The 21,111-nt window shown below is 42.7% G+C and overlaps 1 protein-coding gene across 9 annotated transcripts; it reads left to right on the top strand.

Annotated features, from left to right (window-relative positions):
- Positions 1 to 566: 566 nt before the first annotated feature.
- On the top strand, positions 567 to 20,666 carry LOC139378629 (interleukin-15 receptor subunit alpha-like). 9 transcript variants are annotated; one of them, XR_011628310.1, is made up of 9 exons: positions 589 to 835; positions 5,891 to 6,082; positions 6,260 to 6,289; positions 10,344 to 10,454; positions 10,558 to 10,728; positions 11,479 to 11,665; positions 18,898 to 18,939; positions 19,062 to 19,134; positions 19,227 to 20,666. XR_011628310.1 is itself a non-coding variant. In XM_071120968.1 (8 exons), the coding sequence occupies exons 1-8, from the start codon at positions 769 to 771 to the stop codon at positions 19,288 to 19,290; spliced, it is 750 nt and encodes a 249-aa protein (XP_070977069.1). In that variant the 5' UTR covers positions 567 to 768; the 3' UTR covers positions 19,291 to 20,666. The 9 variants fall into 9 exon arrangements, 6 of the variants coding, with proteins under 6 accessions (XP_070977069.1, XP_070977072.1, XP_070977070.1 ...); XR_011628311.1 differs by having other exon boundaries at positions 19,068 to 19,134; XM_071120968.1 differs by lacking the exon at positions 11,479 to 11,665 and having other exon boundaries at positions 567 to 835.
- The last annotated feature ends 445 nt before the right edge of the window (positions 20,667 to 21,111 follow it).

Raw genomic sequence — 21,111 nt, forward strand, 5'->3', positions numbered from 1 at the left:
TCTCACTATTGTTATTTTACTGCTGCTCTTTAATTACTTGTTCCTTTTATTTCTTATTCATATTTTTTTAATTGCATTCCTGGTTAGGGGCTTGAATTTTAAATGTTCCACCTTCTCCACTGCTGTCCCTTCGATGTTTCTGTGGTCTATCGTTGGTTAGTTATAACAATCTATGACATAGTCTTACAATTGGAATTAATGATTGTATATTGGAATTCAAACCAACACAAGCCATGTCTAGCATTCAAAGGGTAGGTGTTCAAATCCCATCATGGACAACTTTGGCATTTTATCTAATTATCAGCTTTGCAACTACTCAATACTTTTTAGCTACTTCCGCATTACTTAGCATGTTAGCTAATCCCAACTCCTAACCTCTAGGTTTTTAATTTATTATAATTTTTATTTAACCTTTAACCTGATAACGTTGGCGACCTAGCTATACAAAATGGATGGAAATCCACAAATCAATACATACCATAGGAAACGTAACATATCATACTCATTTTAATATTGAAGATTTACATTTACTATGTTACGTCTACCCCTGAGTCCAGGTTGTAATAGTAGCCGTCAATGATTGAAAATGAAAGTGAAAGTGCCAAAGTGGGAGCTACACATGTAATGTGGATGAAAGGTTTGCGGCGTTAACACAGACCATATCAAACGTTCGGAGTGGCATATTATTTTCCTGTGACTTAGTTCATCATCAAAGAGACTTGAAAGTGAGTCCTTTATTTAAACATTGGAATAGCAGGCTCCAGGGTCATGCGGCTGCGTCTCCTTTCCCTCCTTCTTATCGTCAAAGTGTGTCGACTCAATACTGTCAGTCGAGGTCAGTACATTTTGTCTGTTACAATTATGTATAGTAAGGGATAAACGTCGTCCCTTTACGAATTATTTTCCCAATGTATTTTACAGAACGGCGTTGTTTATCCCGCTTATAGTACAGTTGCCAAAGAAATCACACATTTACAGGTATATATATTTTTTTCTTCCGTATAATTACAAATAAAAATAACGAATGCATACTTTTTCATATTTTGGTTGCTAGTTCGATATTTATCCTCATATAAGTAGGTTTGCTAGCAGCAAAACTATTTATCTAGCTAAATGAGCGATCCAGTCGTTCGTTCGATTAGTTCGTTCTTTATGTTCGTTTGCCGTGCTCAGTGGCAACGTTCGTATCCCTTGCTTGCTGCTAGCTAGTCAACTAGCTACGGCTACAAAATAACACCAACTTTTATTCTGTTGCGTTTATAAACGCGGTTTATACCACACTTACCAAATAAAACAATACTATAAGCACACATTTACCGCTAGAAATAACATTTAACCAAATGCTAGTTTAAAATAAATCGGAGATAATTTTTTTCTTCTTTAAATAAAAACCGTGTGTGTGTGTGCTTGTGGTTGGGTGCTGCCATCTGCATAGATTGAACAACACTCTTAAAAGACGTTATCTAGAACCTAAAAGGGTCCTTTGGCAGTTCCCATAGGATAACCATTTACAGAACCCTTCTTGGTTCCAGGTAGAACACCTTTTGGTTCCCTCTGGCGAAAGGGTTCTACATGGAACCATGACATAGACTGACCAGGTTAAAGCTATGATCCCTTATTGAGATCCACTTCCATCAGTGTAGGTGAAGGGGAGGAGACGGGTTAAAGAATGATTTTTAAGCCTTGAGTCAATTGAGACATGGATTGTGTATTTTGTGCCATTCAGAGGATGAATGGGCAAGACAAAATATTTAAGTGCCTTTGAACGGGGTATGGTAGTAGGTGCCAGGTGCTGGATTTTTCACGCTCAACAGTTTCCCTTGTGTATCAAGAATGGTCCTCCACCCAAAGGACATCCACCCGACTTGACACAACTGTGGGAAGCATTCAGCATGGGCCAGCTTCCCTGTGGAACGCTTTCAACACCTTTTAGATTCCATGCCCCAACGAATTGAGACTGTTCTGAGGGCGAAAGGGGGTGCAACTCAATAATGTTTTGTACACTCAGTGTATTTGTATGTTATTTATTGCAGTTATATCAAATCCTTTTTACACATTTGTTTCAGACACTACCAGGTTACCTAAAATAGAGAATCAAAAAGCTTGATTGTCCATGTTATTACTATCTTAAACCAACCATAGCCTATGTGTTAGGGTTGTAGATGTAAAGAAAAATGTAAATGTTTTTAATAAAAAAGTGATGGTCAATTATTTCTTTCCCAATTGGTCCCCAGAGGAAGAAGGCCTAATCACTAGTCCCTGTTTGGGAAATGCTGAAAGAAACCATGTTTCCTTACCCTGAAAGCAGTCTAAGCAGACAGAGACCAAACTCAAACACTCATAAAAACATGAAAACGTTATTGTCTATAATCAAAGAATGTCATTTTGGCAATACTTTTTTTTAAATATACGTTTTAGAAGATGATAGGGATTCACTGAAGGGAAATATTGACCAACAGAGCATCTTTGAGTAGTGCTCTTCATGGACACCTCAAAAACAAACTAGGGGTTTATATGTTTTGAGCTTCTGTGTTGTATATTCAAATCAAATCAAATGTATTTATATAGCCCTTCGTACATCAGCTGATATCTCAAAGTGCTGTACAGAAACCCAGCCTAAAACCCCAAACAGCAAGCAATGCAGGTGTAGAAGCACGGTGGCTAGGAAAACTCCATAGAAAGACAGGGCCAAACAGGAAGGATATAACCCCACCCACTTTGCCAAAGTACAGCCCCACACCACTAGAGGGATATCTTCAACCACCAACTTACCATCCTGAGACAAGGCAGAGTAAAGCCCACAAAGATCTCCGCCACGGCACAACCCAAGGGGGGGAGCCAACCCAGACAGGAAGATCACGTCAGTGACTCAACCCACTCAAGTGACGCACCCCTCCTAGGGACGGCATGAAAGAGCACCAGTAAGCCAGTGACTCAGCCCCTGTAATAGGGTTATGGGCAGAGATTCCCAGTGGAGAGAGGGGAACCGGCCAGGCAGAGACAGCAAGGGCGGTTCGTTGCTCCAGAGCCTTCACACCCCTGGGCCAGACTACACTCAATCATATGACCCACTGAAGAGGTGAGTCTTCAGTAAAGACTTAAAGGTTGAGACCGAGTCTGCGTCTCTCACATGGGTAGGCAGACCATTCCATAAAAATGGAGTTCTATAGGAGAAAGCCCTGCCTCCAGTTGTTTGCTTAGAAATTCTAGGGACAATTAGGGGGCCTGCGTCTTGTGACCGTGTAGGTATGTACGGCAGGACCAAATCATAAAGATAGGTAGGAGGAAGCCCATGTAATGCTTTGTAGGTTAGCAGTAAAACCTTGAAATCAGCCCTTGCCTTAACAGGAAGCCAGTATAGGGAGGCTAGCACTGGAGTAATATGATAAATTTTTTTGGTTCTAGTCAGGATTCTAGCAGCCGTATTTAGCACTAACTGAAGTTTATTTAGTGCTTTATCCAGGTAGCCGGAAAGTAGAGCATTGCAGTAGTCTAACCTAGAAGTAACAAAAGCATGGATTAATTTTTCTGCCTCCTTTTTGGACAGAAAGTTCAAGTGTAATATTGGGATGTAAACTCAGACTCCATTTCAACTCAATATCTGACACGGTACAGGTGTCTTCTTCAATTTGTGTCAATAACCATATGTGTGTGAGGTGTATACTTTTGATACCATGAAGATTTTTAAGACTACCAAAAAACACCATGTGTGACCCTGTTTTCTACTAACCTTCCAGAGAGACCTGGGCTGAGGTCCAAACACTTAAAAGACACACCCTATCCCCTCAGCCCTCAAATTAAGTGGACACTTCTGATGACGAATCATGAAGTTTGACGAATATACACTGACAGGGCAAGGGGCGAGGGAGGTAGGAATGATTTTTAATTGGACCGCCCTTGGCTGGAAATTTGTCACTCGTTCATCCTGCGATGATTGTGTTTTCAGCCACCAGGTACTTTATATGCACAACAGTCAATTGAGTGCATGTCTACTTGTATTAAATAATTATTAATATATGCCTACTGAATGATAGCTAGCAAATTAATTTGCTAACTAACGTTAGTCTGCCTAGCTTCTGAAGAAGGAAAAAAATGTATTTCTCAAAAGATAACCAAACAAAAACATATTTACTTTTACGAGACGTGTTTGTGCAGTCATGTGCATTAGTAGCACACTTTCTAACTTATTTGCATTCGTTTTTACTTACGTTGTTGTATGTTGATTTCTCCATTGATGTTGTTTTTAAGTTTTCACAGACCTTTCTTAGCGGATGTACAATGGTCGCGAATTGAATTATGGGGGGTTTCAGGCCCTGGAGTGAACATAATTGTACACTCGCAAAGCCGACTAAAAACGAGGGCTGAGGGGCTTACGTTGCAAACTTCCCTTGCTTGGCTAATTATTTGGACCCGGGCATAAGGTGAGGATACAGTAAGTGGAAGGGCATAAGGCAAGGGTACAGTAAGTGGACGAGGGTGTGTCTTTTAAGTGTTTGGAAGGCAGCCCATGAGTAATGGCAAACATTGTTAAAGGCCTAGTGCAGTCAAAATTAATTATTTTTTTTATTATGTATTATATTATGCTACAACTGAAGAAACTAACACTGTAAAAGTGATTTTTTTTTTGTGATCATGTGAAATGATAATAGTTGCTAGTTGAAAATACAATCCACAAAATCTTCACAGGACCTCCTAATCAGCAAATGTTACATGGATGGAGTTTAGGCTTGCCTAGTGACATTACCAGATGGTATGTTAGTTGACCAATAACAGCTCATTTTCTGATGACATATCCCTCCCATTAGGTCCCTCCGCTCTGGTGGATTGAGCCACATTGTGGTTAACATTGTGGCACTGCTTAGGTGCCCTTCCCTCCCCACTCAGACCACTCCCAGATAGTCCTAGCACAATTATTGATTGAAAAATAGTTTATTTTGGACAATTTGAGTGGACAACTATTACAGTAGGTACTTAATTGTTAAACAGAATAATCTGATAACATATGCAATGGGGCTTTAAAATGCAGAATTTTTTAATTTATTTTATTTCACCTTTATTTCACCAGGTTGGCTAGTTGAGAACACCTTTATTTAACCAGGTAGGCTAGTTGAGAACACCTTTATTTCACCAGGTAGGCTAGTTGAGAACACCTTTATTTCACCAGGTAGGCTAGTTGAGAACACCTTTATTTAACCAGGTAGGCTAGTTGAGAACACCTTTATTTCACCAGGTAGGCTAGTTGAGAACACCTTTATTTCACCAGGTAGGCTAGTTGAGAACACCTTTATTTAACCAGGTAGGCTAGTTGAGAACACCTTTATTTAACCAGGTAGGCTAGTTGAGAACACCTTTATTTAACCAGGTAGGCTAGTTGAGAACAAGTTCTCATTTACAACTGCGACCTGGCCAAGATAAAGCATAGCAGTGTGAACAGACAACAACAGAGTTACACATGGAGTAAACAATAAACCAGTCAATAACAAACAGTAGAAAAAAATAGTCTATATACATTGTGTGAGGTAGGTGAATAATTACAATTTTGCAGATTAACACTGGAGTGATAAATGATCAGATAGTCATTTGCAGGTAGAGATACTGGTGTGCAAAAGAGCAGAAAAGTAAATAAATAAAAACAGTATGGGGATGAGGTAGGTAGATTGGGTGGGCTATTTACAGATGGACTATGTACAGCTGCAGCGATCGGTTAGCTGCTCAGATAGCAGATGTTTAAAGCTGGTGAGGGAGATAAAAGTCTCCATGCATTCCCCCCCAAGACAAAATTGGTCCCCCAAAATGTTCAAATCGTGACTGCACCACTGAGGCTTTGGTTCCACCCCAGTATTATGGGAACACACCTTATTTACTTAGTCACCTTCTCATCACCCCTCAGACGTGTGCCCACCCCTGTCTCATTGGAAGCTCACCAAGCCTTTGAACACGAGGGAAATTTATCAAGAAAACGAATCTCTGCGCTACCAGTGTGTGGATGGCTATGTGAGGAAGGCGGGAACCTCCAATCTCATCAAGTGCAAACGGATTGGTCAGGTTCTTCAGTGGACACTCCCAACACTGATATGCATACGTAAGTAGATGCTCCTATGACACATTTAGACAGACAAGCCACACCTATAAGATAAGGTATTCCAACTATAGACTATATCTGGAATGCATATCATTTACATATAAAGAGCAGGTATGAGACTAGATATTTGGAACAAACGTGTGTATTGTCTGGCTGATTCTCACATGCTTATTCCAGCTGACCCATCCATTCCAACTACGATAGAACGTGAGTATTGCCTGTCTGCATGCCTGCCTGTCTCTGCCAGAGAGAGAAAGAGAGATTTAGGAATGTTGTTAATAAATGCCAAAGCCTGATGGCATGAAATGGTTGTAGGGGGTTTCATGTCAGGGGAGATCAATGAGATTAAAGCCAGCAGCCAGCAAATCAAACTTCATTTGCCACATGCGCCGAATACAACAAGTGTAGACTTTACCGTGAAATGCTTACTTACAAGCCCTTAACAAACAGTTCAAGAAGAATAAATTATTTACCAAGTAGGCAAAAAAAAGAAGTAATAATTAAAAATAACACAATAAGAATAATCTGTACATGTAGGTGGGGGCGAATTGTCTATGCATAGGTAACAAACAAACCGCGAGTAGCAGCAGTGTACAGGGGGGGTCAATGTAAATTGTCCGGTGGCGATTTTTATGAAATGTTCAGCAGTCTAATGGCTTGGGGGTAGAAGCTGTTGAGGAGACTTTTGGTCCTAGACTTGGCACCCCGGTACCGCTTGCCGTGCGGTAGCAGGGAAAACAGTCTATAACTTGAGTGACTGGAGTCTCTGACAATTTTATGGACTTTCCTCTGACACCCCCTATTATATTGGTCCTGGGTGGCAGGAAGCTTGGCCCCAGTGACGTACTGGGCCATTCTCACTACCCTTTGTAGCGCCATACCAGGCGGTGATGCAACCGGTCAGGATGCTCTCGATGGTGCAGCTGTAGAACCTTTTGAGGATCTGGGGGCCCATGACAAATCTTTTCAGTCTCCTGTGGGGCAAAAGGTTTTGTCGTGGCCTCTTCATGACTGTCTTGGTATGTTTGGACCATGATAGTTCGTTGGTGATGTGGGCACTTTTCCATCTAGACTTACTCCCACACCTGGGTCTCACCAGTGTTTTATGTTAATGCTCTAGTGCTATTATTGTGTTTTCATCAGGAGTTCGTCACTAATGACTTGTGGCGAGCATAATCCACAAACTCGGCATCATTCAAGATTGTTGCTTTTGTGAGAAGGTGTTAAAGTTCACAGTTAGCCACTTATGTAAATGACAGCTGAAAAGTACCCATAGCCTTGCCTTGGCTCCAAGTCAGAGCACGTCCACCGGAGCCATGGCCCAGTGAGACACTTCCCCATACAGGGGAAAAAGAAAAGTCTGAGCCTTTTGGGTAAAACACTGGGGTAAATTGTCAGTAGAGAGAGAGAGAATCATTATCTCTGATATCTGGGAAATGAGCCAATCGGTCAGCTGCACAACATTTCCATAATGTTACTGTATGGTTTGAACATAAGGCAGTTAAAAAAAATAAAGAAGTACAAGTTTGAAAGTACTATGGAAAGCAAATGGAAAGTACCATAGGGGAGTTGGTGTATATTTCTTGTAATACCAGACTAAAAATAACTGACTGCCGTCAACATATCCTCTCTCCTTTCCACTTCTTGTGATTCAGCACCACTACTTTCACTTTCTCCTAACCTTTTGGGTACATGATCTGTGTGATACAGTATATGGAAAGATACATTGTATGGAACGTTCTGTACATTGCCAATAGACCTAAGGCAGCGTTTCCCAAATTTGGTCCTCGGGAGCCCAAGGGTTGCACGTTTTGGTTTTTGCCCTAACACTACACAGCTGATTCAACACGTGAGGATTAGTTGATTATTTGAATCAGCTGTGTAGTGCTAGGGAAAAACCAAAATGTGCACCCCCTTGGTTTGGGAAACGCTGACCTAAGGGAAAGGGTCCACTGACATTGATCAGGCTGTGTTTATCAACCGTCTGAGTACACGATGTGATTCTCTCTGTGATTTGAGCGGTTTCTGTGTCCAACCCCACATTGTGTGCAGGTGTTTGTTTGACTTGGGCTGGGACCTACGGTGCCTTCAGAAAGTATTCGCACCCTTCGACTTTTTCCACATTTTGTTCTGTTACAAAGTGGAATTACAATGGATTTAATTGTCAACAGTCATTCAAGGGTTTTTCTTTATTTTTTACTTCATTGTAGAATAATAGTGAAGACATCAAACTATGAAATAACACATGTGGAATCATGTAGTAACCAAAGAAGGGTTTTAGATTTCATATTCTTCAAAGTAGCCACCCTTTGCTTTGATGACAGCTTTGCACACTCTTTGCATTCTCTCAACCAGCTTCACCTGGAATGTAGTCTTGCAGGAGTTCCCACATATGCTGAGCACTTGCTGGCTGCTTTTCCTTCACTCTGCCGTCCAACTCATCCCAAACCATTGCAATTGGGTTGAGGTCAGGTGATTGTGGGTGCCAGGTCATCTGAATCAGCACTACACCATTCTCCTTCTTGGTCAAATAGCCCTTACACAGCCGGGGGTGTATTTTGGGTCATTGTCCTGTTGAAAAACATGTGATAGTCCCACTAAGTGCAAACCAGATGGGATGGTGTATCACTGCAGAATGCTGTGGTAGCCATGCTGGTTAAGTGTGCCTTGAATTCTAAATAAATCACTGACAGTGTCACAAGCAAAGCACACCCACACCATCACACCTCTTCCATGCTTCACGGGGTGAACAAACACATGCAGAGATCATCCGTTCACCTACTCTGCATCTCACAAAGACACGGCAGTTGGAACCAAAAATCTCAAATTTGGACTCATCAGGCCAAAGGACAGATTTCCACCGGTCTAATGCCCATTGCTCGTGTTTCTTGGCCCAAGCAAGTCTCTAATTATTATTGGTGTCCTTTAGTAATGGTTTCTTTGCAGCAATTCGACCATGAAGGCCTGATTCACGCAGTCTCCTCTGAACAGTTGATGTTGAGATGTGTCCGTTACTTGAACTCTGAAGCATTTATTTGGGCTCTATTGGACTTGCAACAGACGTAACTCTGGGTCTTCCTTTCCTGTGGCAGTCTTCATGAGAGCCAGTTTCATCATAGCACTTGATGGTTTTTGCAACTGCACTTGAAGAAACTTTCAAAGTTCTTGACATTTTCCGCGTTGACTGACCTTCATGTCTTAAAGTAACGGTGGACTGTCATTTCTCTTTGCTTATTTGAGCTGTTCTTGCCATAATATGGACTTGGTCTTTTACCAACTAGGGCTCTCTTTTGTATACCAACCCTACCTTCTCACAACACAACTGATTGTCTCAAATGAATTAAGGAGGAAAGAAATTCCACAAATTAACTTTTAACAAGGCACACCTCCTGAAGCTGGTTGAGAAAATGCCAAGAGTGTGCAAAGCTGTCATCAAGGCAACTTTGAAGAATCTCAAATATAAAACATATTTTGATTTGTTTAACACTTTTTTGGTTACTACATGATTCCATATTTATTATTTAAAAGTTTGTCTTCACTATTATTCTACAATGTAGAAAATAGTAAACAAAGAAAGAAAAACCCTTGAATGAGTAGGTGTGTCCAAACTCTTGACTGGTACTCTATATTTCCACACTAATACTGTGAAAATTATGATAATACCCTTTTAGTGTAGGAGCTGTTTGAAAAGGGATGGCGTTTTGGCCTGCCTGGTGACATCACCATGCGGTAAATTAGTTAATAGACCAATTAGAAAGACAGTTCTAAACCTCTGCTAATAACAGCTAATTTTCTGTTTCCCCCTCCGGACTCAGACCACTCCAAGACAGTCCTAGCAAAGTTGTTGTTATTTTGGTTTTGTTTTAACCAATTCTCAGTAAGTTACTTAATTGTTACCCAGAAATGATTTGATATTAAGCTAAACAGCTGCATTAGAAGTTTTAAACACTAGTATTGCACACAGGGTGAGTCCATGCAACTTATGTGACTTGTTAAGCAACGTTCAAGACATTTTAGCTTTTCATTTTAAATGAACTTGCAAACATTTCTAAAAACATAATTCCACTTTGATATTATGGGGTATGGTGTGTAGATCATTGACACAAAAGCTCAATTCAATCAATGTTAAATTCAGGCTGTAACACAACAAAATGTGGAAGAATTTGAGGGGTGTGAATACTCTCTGAAGGCACTTTAAGTCCCTGTCCTGGTTGTATTGATTTCCTGTGACAGACCTCTTTCATCCTCTCTCCCCCAACAGCTTCAACAACCCACAAGACAACTCAATTTCCTACAACGCACCTCTCAGTGCCCACAGAGAGAGTTAGCCCAAGACCAACCACTCTCAGTTCACTTTTATCTCAAACACTGCGTATGTCCCTCCCAATTTTCATCAATTGCTGCCTTGCTTCTATGAGGTATAGTTGGACAAGTCAGTTAAAACTGTTACTCTGACCTTTTCCCTCTAACCCTAGATTCTGTCACAGAGACCCAAGAGGTCATTACTACGGTTACAGTGACAACCACCATCATCAGTGACATCACATCAGTGCCAGTGAATAAGTCCAGTGCGGTGACCTCTGTCTCCACGAAGACTGTTTCTCCATCAGAGAGTTACTGTGTCCCCAACAGAGCCCCAACCTCCAGTGAGTATCCAGTTGGCGGTGAGGAGACTTGTCCCATAGTATATCACTTTACTAAATAGTACAGATAGATCCTTAAATAAATGCAAGAAAAATATATGTTGGGTAATGGTCCATTCTGGTGTACTGTTCTTTGTTGTTCATGCTAGACCAGGGGTTCCCAAAACTCTTTGGCCCACGACCCCATTTTGATATCTGAAAATTCTCATTGCCCCAACCATGTAAAACAAATGTTATTCAAATGTAATTAACAGCCAATGTTACTTTTTTATTTCGGTCTATGACAGTCAATTGCAAATTAGTCTGACAATTTATATTTTCTCAACAACACTAATGAGATGGGTGTGCTAGATGCATGTAGTGTCGGAGCTTCTCAAAATCAGGGGCGTGGTCGACAGTGCGCACCTCATCTCTGCTGTCACATCCAACCTCGATCTGTATTTGGTTTTAATGCAGACGAGAGCACGGAATCCAGCTTCACACAGATATGAGCTGGTGAAGGGTGGCATGAGCTTTATGGTGCGTTCAAGACAACTGAGAACTCAGAAAAGTACCCGGTCAAATAATGACGTCAGTAATCTTCAGGTCGGAAAGTCGGAGCTCTAGAAAGAGGCTTGAGTTCCAGAGTTGGATGACCGTTCAAAACTATTTTTCCCAGTCAGAGATCGTTCTTTTCAGAGTTCCCAGTTGTCTTAAACGCACTGAAGTCATAAGTCTGAGATTTCTGAGTTCCCATTTGTTTTGAACGCACAGAGGAAGACGGAAGGGTATTCCCCTTGAGTCAGGAACCAATACTCCTCCATGGTGACCCCTGAATGCTTTCGGTCACATGACACCTCGATCACCTGTTCAATTTGACTTACCGGCATGTCAACTGATCCAGGATCACAGTCAAATGGATTGGGAAGTAGGTCCGAAAGTGCACTTCAAAGCGCTGAAGGTGAGCAGTCATCACTCATGTGAGACACTTACTGATGCTGTTTTCTGTTTAGAAAAATGCACCGCCGAGGGAAGGGTGCATGGTTGGTTTTTGAAAGACTCTCTCCAATAAGAAGGTCTTTCCTCTGAATTCACTGATTCATTCAGTCATCTGTAGAATGTTTTTTCTTATTTACCCACCCAAATCAAATCAAATCAAATGTATTTATATAGCCCTTCGTACATCAGCTGATATCTCAAAGTGCTGTACAGAAACCCAGCCTAAAACCCCAAACAGCAAGCAATGCAGGTGTAGAAGCACGGTGGCTAGGAAAAACTCCCTAGAAAGGCCAAAACCTAGGAAGAAACCTAGAGAGGAACCAGGCTATGTGGGGTGGCCAGTCCTCTTCTGGCTGTGCCGGGTGGAGATTATAACAGAACATGGCCAAGATGTTCAAATGTTCATAAATGACCAGCATGGTCGAATAATAATAAGGCAGAACAGTTGAAACTGGAGCAGCAGCACGGTCAGGTGGACTGGGGACAGCAAGGAGTCATCATGTCAGGTAGTCCTGGGGCATGGTCCTAGGGCTCAGGTCAGTTGAAACTGGAGCAGCAGCACGGCCAGGTGGACTGGGGACAGCAAGGAGTCATCATGTCAGGTAGTCCTGGGGCATGGTCCTAGGGCTCAGGTCCTCCGATAGAGAGAAAGAAAGAGAGAAGGAGAGAATTAGAGAACGCACACTTAGATTCACACAGGACACCGAATAGGACAGGAGAAGTACTCCAGATATAACAAACTGACCCTAGCCCCCCCGACACATAAACTACTGCAGCATAAATACTGGAGGCTGAGACAGGAGGGGTCAGGAGACACTGTGGCCCCATCCGAGGACACACCCGGACAGGGCCAAACATGAAGGATATAACCCCACCCACTTTGCCAAAGCACAGCCCCCACACCACTAGAGGGATATCTTCAACCACCAACTTACCATCCTGAGACAAGGCTGAGTATAGCCCACAAAGACCTCCGCCACGGCACAACCCAAGGGGGGGGGGGGCAACCCAGACAGGATGACCACATCAGTGAATCAACCCACTCAGGTGACGCACCCCCTCCAGGGACGGCATGAGAGAGCCCCAGTAAGCCAGTGACTCAGCCCCTGTAATAGGGTTAGAGGCAGAGAATCCCAGTGGAAAGAGGGGAACCGGCCAGGCAGAGACAGCAAGGGCGGTTCGTTGCTCCAGAGCCTTTCCGTTCACCTTCCCACTCCTGGGCCAGACTACACTCAATCATATGACCCACTGAAGAGATGAGTCTTCAGTAAAGACTTAAAGGTTGAGACCGAGTTTGCGTCTCTGACATGGGTAGGCAGACCGTTCCATAAAAATGGAGCTCTATAGGAGAAAGCCCTGCCTCCAGCTGTTTGCTTAGAAATTCTAGGGACAATTAGGAGGCCTGCGTCTTGTGACCGTAGGTATGTACGGCAGGACCAAATCAGAGAGATAGGTAGGAGCAAGCCCATGTAATGCTTTGTAGGTTAGCAGTAAAACCTTGAAATCAGCCCTTGCTTTGACAGGAAGCCAGTGTAGAGAGGCTAGCACTGGAGTAATATGATCAAATTTTTTGGTTCTAGTCAGGATTCTAGCAGCCGTATTTAGCACTAACTGAAGTTTATTTAGTGCTTTATCCGGGTAGCCGGAAAGTAGAGCATTGCAGTAGTCTAACCTAGAAGTGACAAAAGCATGGATGAATTTTTCTGCATCATTTTTGGACAGAAAGTTTCTGATTTTTGAAATGTTACGTAGATGGAAAAAAGCTGTCCTTGAAATGGACCCAGCATGCTTGTGTTCAGTTCATTCAGTCTCCCAAATGTATCTGTTACGAATTGAACTTTAATTAAATGAGTTGACTCTTCACATGGGATGATTTTACTGAACAACAAAAGAAAGGGAATATTGAATGATCCCCAATCTCCCAAAAATGTTTTCAACATACATCTGTAAAATGATAGTCTAGAAACTAAAGCTTTGGTTGTATTCCTCTCAGGCTTCCATGTCTTCTCCCTGGACCTCCTCAATGTCCACCTCTTGAACATCAGACTCTGAGGCCTCATCTTCACTGTCACTTTCCAACCTTGTTGAGGATGGGTTGTTGTCAGGTTCAAAAAGCCAAACATTTTCCCGGATGGCCACCACATTTTCAACCCTTGTATTGGTCAGCATGTTGCGTGCTTTGGTGTGTGTGTTCCCAAACAAGGACCAGTTACGCTCTGAGGCGGCTGATGTTGGTGGGATTTGGAGATGATGGAGGCAACCGGGGAAAGAGCCTCAGATCCACAAAGTCCCTTCGACCAGGTGGCTAATGAGATATGTTGGCACGACTGCCATATTGCATATCCATCCCAAAGCCCTTGCTTGGAAGTGTACTTCGCCAGACTGCCAAGAACCTTGCCCTCATCCAGGCCAAGGTGGCAAGACACAGTAGTGATGACATAGGCCTTGTTGATCTCTGCACCAGACAGAATGCTCTTGCAAGCATACTTGGGACCCAACATGCATGCTGCGGCGTGCATGGGCTTCAGGCAGAAGTCTTCATGCTTTTTGATGTATTTCAGAACTGCAGTTTCCTCTGCTTGGAGTAACAGTGAAGTGGGCAGGGCAGTACGGATTTCTTCTCTTACATCTGCAAGCAGAGTCTGAACATCAGACAGGATGGCATTGTCTCCCTCAATTTGTGCAACGGCTACTGCTATAGGTTTCAGGAGTTTCAGGCTGCTTACCACGCTCTCCCAAAATACATCATCCAGGAGGATCCTCTTGCTGGGGCTGTCCATATTGGCAGACTGTGATATGGCCATTTATTGGAGAGACTCCTTCCCCTCCAGGAGACTGTCAAACATGATGACAACACCACCCCAACAATTAACACTCCTCAGTTAGCAGACTCAAGTAAGCTAAAACCCACATGGTAGCAAAAACTAACTAGCAGAAATTGTTAACAAGTTAAAAATGATTTAAACACACTTTGCTGTCGGCTACTATTTACTTTACATAAGTTAACAAAAAAATCAGGTACAGTGGGGCAAAAAAGTATTTAGTCAGCCACCAATTGTGCAAGTTCTCCCACTTAAAAATATGAGAGGCCTGTAGTTTATCATTTCCCACTCCACTTCAACTATGACAGACAAAATGAGAAAAAAAAATCCAGAAAATCACATTGTATGATTTTTTATTTATTTATTTGCAAATCATAGTGGAAAATAAGTATTTTGTCACCTACAAACAAGCAAGATTTCTGGCTCTCACAGACCTGTAACTTCTTCTTTAAGAGGCTCCTCTGTCCTCCACTCATTACCTGTATTAATGGCACCTGTTTGAACTTGTTATCAGTATAAAAGACACCTGTCCACAACCTCAAACAGTCACACTCCAAACTCCACTATGGCCAAGACCAAAGAGCTGTCAAAGGACACCAGAAACAAAATTGTAGACCTGCACCGGGCTGGGAAGACTGAATCTGCAATAGGTAAGCAGCTTGGTTTGAAGAAATCAACTGTGGGAGCAATTATTAGGAAATGGAAGACATAGAAGACCACTGATAATCTCCCTCGATCTGGGGCTCCACGCAAGATCTCACCCCGTGGGGTCAAAATGATCACAAGAACGGTGAGCAAACATCCCAGAACCACACGGGGGGACCTAGTGAATGACCTGCAGAGAGCTGGGACCAAAGTAACAAAGCCTACCATCAGTAACACACTACGTAGCCAGGGACTCAAATTCTGCAGTGCCAGACGTGTCCCCCTGCTTAAGCCAGTACATGTCCAGGCCCGACTGAAGTTTGCTAGAGAGCATTTGGATGATCCAGAAGAAGATTGGGAGAATGTCATATGGTCAGATGAAACCAAAAATAGAACTTTTTGGTAAAAACTCAACTCGTCGTGTTTGGAGGACAAAGTTGCATCTAAAGAACACCATACCTACTGTGAAGCATGGGGGTGGAAACATCATGCTTTGGGCTGTTTTTCTGCAAAGGGACCAGGACAACTGATCTGTGTAAAGGAAAGAATGAATGGGGCCATGTATCGTGAGATTTTGAGTGAAAACCTCCTTCCATACGTAAGCTTATTAAATATCAGTGATACTAAGCTTACGTATCGGCCTCACGGCCTTCGTCAGAGCTTTGAGCTTATTAAGTAAGCTTATTAAATATCAGTGATACTGTCAAGAGCAGTGTGCGGTTTCCTTTTTCCTTAATCAAAACTTACCAGAAATCCATTGAATTGTGGATAGTTTAACCAGTTATTGGCTTCATTGATGACTTCATCCCCACAGTGACTGTACGTACATACCCCAACTAGAAGCCATGGATTACAGGCAGCATCCGCACTGAGCTAAAGGCTAGAGCTGCCGCTTTCAAGGAGCGGGACTCTAATCCGGAAGCTTATAAGAAATCCCGCTATGCCCTCCGACGAACCATCAAACAGGCAAATCATCAATACAGGACTAAGATCGAATCGTACTATACCGGCTCTGACACTCGTCATGTGGCAGGGCTTGCAAACCATTAGACTACACGGGGAAGAACAGCCGAGAGCTGCCCAGTGACACGAGTCTACCAGACAAGCTATACTACTTCTATGCTCGCTTCGAGGCAAATAACACTGAAACATGCATGAGAGCACCAGCTGTTCCGGAAGACTGTGTGATCATGCTCTCCGCAGCCGATGTGAGTAAGACCTTTAAACAGGTCAACATTCACAAGGCCACAGGGCCAGATGGATTACCAGGACGTGTACTGCGAGCATGCGCTGACCAACTGGCAATTGTCTTCACTAACATTTTCAACCTCTCCCTGTCTGAGTCTGTAATACCAACATGTTTTAAGCAGACCACCATAGTCCCTGTGCCCAAGAACACTAAGGTAACCTGCCTAAATGACTACCGACCCGTAGCACTCACATCTGTAGCCATGAAGTGCCTTGAAAGGCTGGTCATGGCTCACATCAACACCATCATCCCAGAAACCCTAGACCCACTCCAATTTGCATACCGCCCCAACAGATCCACAGATGATGCAATCTCTATTGCACTCCACACTGCCCTTTCCCATCTGGACAAAAAGAACACCTATGTGAGAATGCTATTCATTCACTACAGCTCAGCGTTCAACACCATAGTGCCTGCAAAGCTCATCAATAAGCTAAAGACCCTGGGACTAAAAACCTCCCTCTGCAACTGGATCCTGGACTTCCTGATGGGCCACCCCCAGGTGATAAGGGTAAGTAACAACACATCCCCCACGCTGATCCTCAACACAGGAGCCCCCCAGGGGTGTGTGCTCAGTCACCTACTGTACTCCTTGTTCACTCATGACTGCACGGTCAGGCATGACTCCAACACCATCATTGAATTTGACGATGACACAACAGCCTGATCACCGACAATGACGAGACAGCTTATAGTGAGGAGGTCAGAGACCTGGCGGTGTGGTGCCAGGACAACAACCTCTCCCTCAACGTCATCAGGACAAAGGAGATGATTGTGGACTACAGGAAAACGAGGGCCGAGCACGCCCCCATTCTCATCGACAGGTCTGCAGTGGAGCAGGTTGAGAGCTTCAAGTTCCTTGGTGTTCACATCACCAAAAAACTAACATGGTCCAAGCACACCAAGACAGTCATGAAGAGGGCACAACAAAACCTATTCCCCCTCAGGAGACTGAAAAGATTTGGCATAGGTCCTCAGATCCTCAAAGTTCTACAGCTGCACCATCGAGAGCATCCTGACTGGTTGCATCACTGCCTGTTATGGCAACTGCTCCGCCTCCAAGGCACTACAGAGGGTATTGCGAACGGCCCAGTAAATTACTGGGGCCAAGCTTCTTGCCTTCCATGACCTCTATATCAGGTGGTATCAGAGGAAGGCCCTAATCACCCTAGTCATAGACTGTTCTCTGTTACTGCATGGCAAGCTGTACCGGAGTGCCAAGTCTAGGTCCAAGAGACTTCTAAAAAGCCTCTACTCCCAAGCCATAAGACTCCTGAACATCTAGTCAAATGGCTACCTATTATTTGCAGTGCCCCCCCCCCCCCCCCCCCACACACACCCTCTTTACACCACTGCTACTCTCTGTTGTCATCTATGCATAATCACTTTGATAACTCTATAACGGGTGCCCCCGCACATTGACCCTGTATCGGTACCCTTCTGTATATGGACTCACTATTGTTATTTCACTGCTGCTCTTTAATTACTTGTTACTTTTATCTCTTATTCTTATCTGTATTTTATAAAACTGCACTGTTGGTTAGGGGCTCGTAAGTAAGCATTTCACTGAACATTCGGCGTATGTGACGAATAAAATTTGATTAGATATTTGATTTGAACATCCCCTGTGCCGTTTCATGCTCAGGAATCGTGAGACAGAATATTATGTCCGACATGTACAGCGAACAAAAGTCAATGCATGGGCACCTCTGTCCTCACAGCTAACGCTCATTGGAGATCATGTGAGTTTTTGAGTCTTTTAGTTTCCTCTTGATTGCTAGCAATCACATAAATTATATAGGTAGCCTAGTGGTTAGAGCGTTGAGCCAGTAACCGAAAGGTTGCAAGATCGAATCCCCGAGCTGACATGGTAAAAATCTGTCGTTCTGCCCCCGAACAAAGCAGTTAACCCAATTTTCCTATGCCGTCATTGTAAATAAGAATTTGTTCTTAACTGACTTGCCTAGTTAAATATATATCTGACAAAGGTATTGATGTGAGCTTCTTTGCCGGTGCCTCCCCACACATTGAACATTTTCCCGCGACCCCATTTTTATATCCGGTGACCCCACTTAGGATCGCGACCCCTAGCTTTGGAACCGCTGTGCTAGACAATGCTAGTCTTTAGAGAAAACTGCCTGTGTTCCTCTGCCAGCTGGCTTCACTCCCACTGATCTCCCCTGGCATGGCCATGCTAACTACACACTCACTACAACCATTTCCTGGCATCATTCTTTTTTTGTGTTTTTTTACCTTTATTTAACCAGGCAAGTCAGTTAAGAACAAATTCTTATTTTCAATGAGGGCAGATTTGTACCTTGTCAGTTTGGGGGTTTGAACTTGCAACCTTCCGGGTTACTAGTCCAACACTCTAACCACCAGGCTACCCTGCCGCCCCTTTGACCATTATTACCACACTCATGAATCTCTCAAGACTTTTAATTACTTATGCAGTCTCTCTTTCTCTCTCACTCTCAGATGGAAGCACTGGGAAGAGTTCTGCTACAGCCATATATGCGGGTGAGTAGGCTACCACACAGAGATTACAGGGAGGGAGAGAAGGAGTATAACAGGAAGTAAGTCTGAGTCCTTTCTCCTGATGGTTTTGTTTCTCTCTTGTTCCCATTGAATGGAAATCCTAGGTGTAGGTGGTGTGATAGTAACCATCTTGCTGGTTGCAGCGTTTGGAGTACTAATGTTTTGGAGAAGGAAACGGTAAGATTGGCTGGTCAACCAGTGTTTCTTGTGGGAAGGGGGTCTTATTACGTCTCTGTTGAATTCCAAACACTTTCTCTCCCTTATGGCAGGATGCAGCGGTTTGATCTTTCGCCAACACCAGACGAAATTATGCAAATGAATGTTGTGACATGAGCCACACACCTTAGTGCCCTGGCGGACAACCAGCAGCCACTTAGAAAAGACAAAGGTACATCAGTCTGATGGTGGGGGAACAATGACCTTGGATTGGACAAGAACTGGACCAAAAATTACAGTGGCTTGGACCTGAGTGTCCTCGCGTGGAAAATTAAAATAACAAAAGCACCACCCAAATGTATTAATTTAAGACATATTGATTTATTTAATTGATTAATTAATATCCTTAAACTGGCAAAGATTCTAACTAATCACAACAGCCCAAAATCCATGGGATTACTTTCTCACTGAATTCACAAAAGGTATGTGATAAACATGCAACTTTGGAGAACAGTGAAAGTTAGGCCCGACTAACCGGTGCCTGTATATAGCCTTGCTACTGTATATAGCCTCGCTACTATATATAGCCTAGCTACTGTTATTATTCACTGTATTTTTACTGTTGTTTTTTATTTCCTTACTTACTCCCAGTTAGATAGCAAATGTTCCTTTTTTCCAAAAATATTATTTTTGTAGGCGAAATAGCTCCGTTTGTTCTTCACGTTTGGCTGAGAAATCGCCCGGAAATTGCAGTCTCGAAAACGGCGTTTTCCAAATTAGCTCCATAATATCGACAGAAACATGGCAAACGTTGTTTATAATCAATCCTCAAGGTGTTTTTAAAATATCTATTAGATAATATATCCATCGGGACAATTCGTTTTTCAGTAGGACCGATTGGAGAAATGGCTACCTCTGTATTTTACGCGAGAATCTCTCTGGCAGCATCAGGTGACCACTTGCGCAATGTAGCCGCTTACGGGTATTCTTCAACATAAATGCGTAAAACTACGTCACAATGCTGTAGACACCTTCGGGAATACGGAGAAAGAGTAATCTGGTTGATAGCCCATTCACTGATCAATAGGGACTCATTGGAACGCAGCGCTTTCAAAACATGGGGCACTTCCGGATTGGATTTTTCTTAGGCTTTCGCCTGCAACATTAGTTCTGTTATACTCACAGACAATATTTTTACAGTTTTGGAAACGTTAGAGTGTTTTCTATCCTAAACTGTCAATTATATGCATATTCTAGCATATTGTCCTGACAAAATATCCCGTTTACTAAGGGAACATTTTTTTTTCAAAAAATGAAAATACTGCCCCCTAGTCACAACAGGTTATTAAGGGCCTTCACCTTCCCTGGGTTAGCTCTAACTTAATACAGTTGTTCAGAGAAAGGGGTATAAAGCCTGGGCAAAGTACAGTAGAAAAAATGGTCACCAAAGATCCAACTGATTTGGAGTTCTATAGAAAATTATGAAACACTGGTAAAACTAAAGCTAGAAAAGCCTCCTATATGGATAGTCTTACAAAAAATAAAAACAAAAATCCACAGCAGTTCTGAAAATACACAAATTACCTTTGAAATAATCTGGCTTTAGACCCAACATTTCTACCACCTACAGCGTTATTGAAATTTACTAATGATTTATATTCTTAATCTGACCAAGGCCAACTAACTGGTGCCATCATTGATTTAGTTGGGAATTCTATTTTACTAGCAAAACGTTAACATTGGTTTCACTAACAGATCACTAAACTGGTTTCATGCATATTTTAGCATTAGAAAACAATGTGTTTTCATAGACGGACACAAATCACAACTTCTTGGACTCAGTACATCAATCTCTATAGTCATAAATGAATTGCCTCTAATTTGTCAGGATACACAAGATCACTTATACGCTGATGATGCAGTGCAGTATACATCCAGTTCAAATAATTTACAGATACAAGCAACTCCAAAGTCCTATATCATACTGTGTTATTGACT

The sequence above is a fragment of the Oncorhynchus clarkii genome, chromosome 21 (assembly GCF_045791955.1).
Source record: "Oncorhynchus clarkii lewisi isolate Uvic-CL-2024 chromosome 21, UVic_Ocla_1.0, whole genome shotgun sequence".
NCBI classification, from domain to species: Eukaryota; Metazoa; Chordata; class Actinopteri; order Salmoniformes; family Salmonidae; genus Oncorhynchus; species Oncorhynchus clarkii.

Bases quoted from the DNA above. Each gene is read 5' to 3' on its own strand.
- LOC139378629 (XM_071120967.1), top strand. From the start codon at position 769: ATGCGGCTGCGTCTCCTTTCCCTCCTTCTTATCGTCAAAGTGTGTCGA. The intron at 10,747-18,897 runs GTGAGGAGACTT...TCTCACTCTCAG, and splicing joins CAGTGAGTATCCAGTTGGCG to ATGGAAGCACTGGGAAGAGT. The intron at 19,135-19,226 runs GTAAGATTGGCT...CCCTTATGGCAG, and splicing joins ATGTTTTGGAGAAGGAAACG to GATGCAGCGGTTTGATCTTT.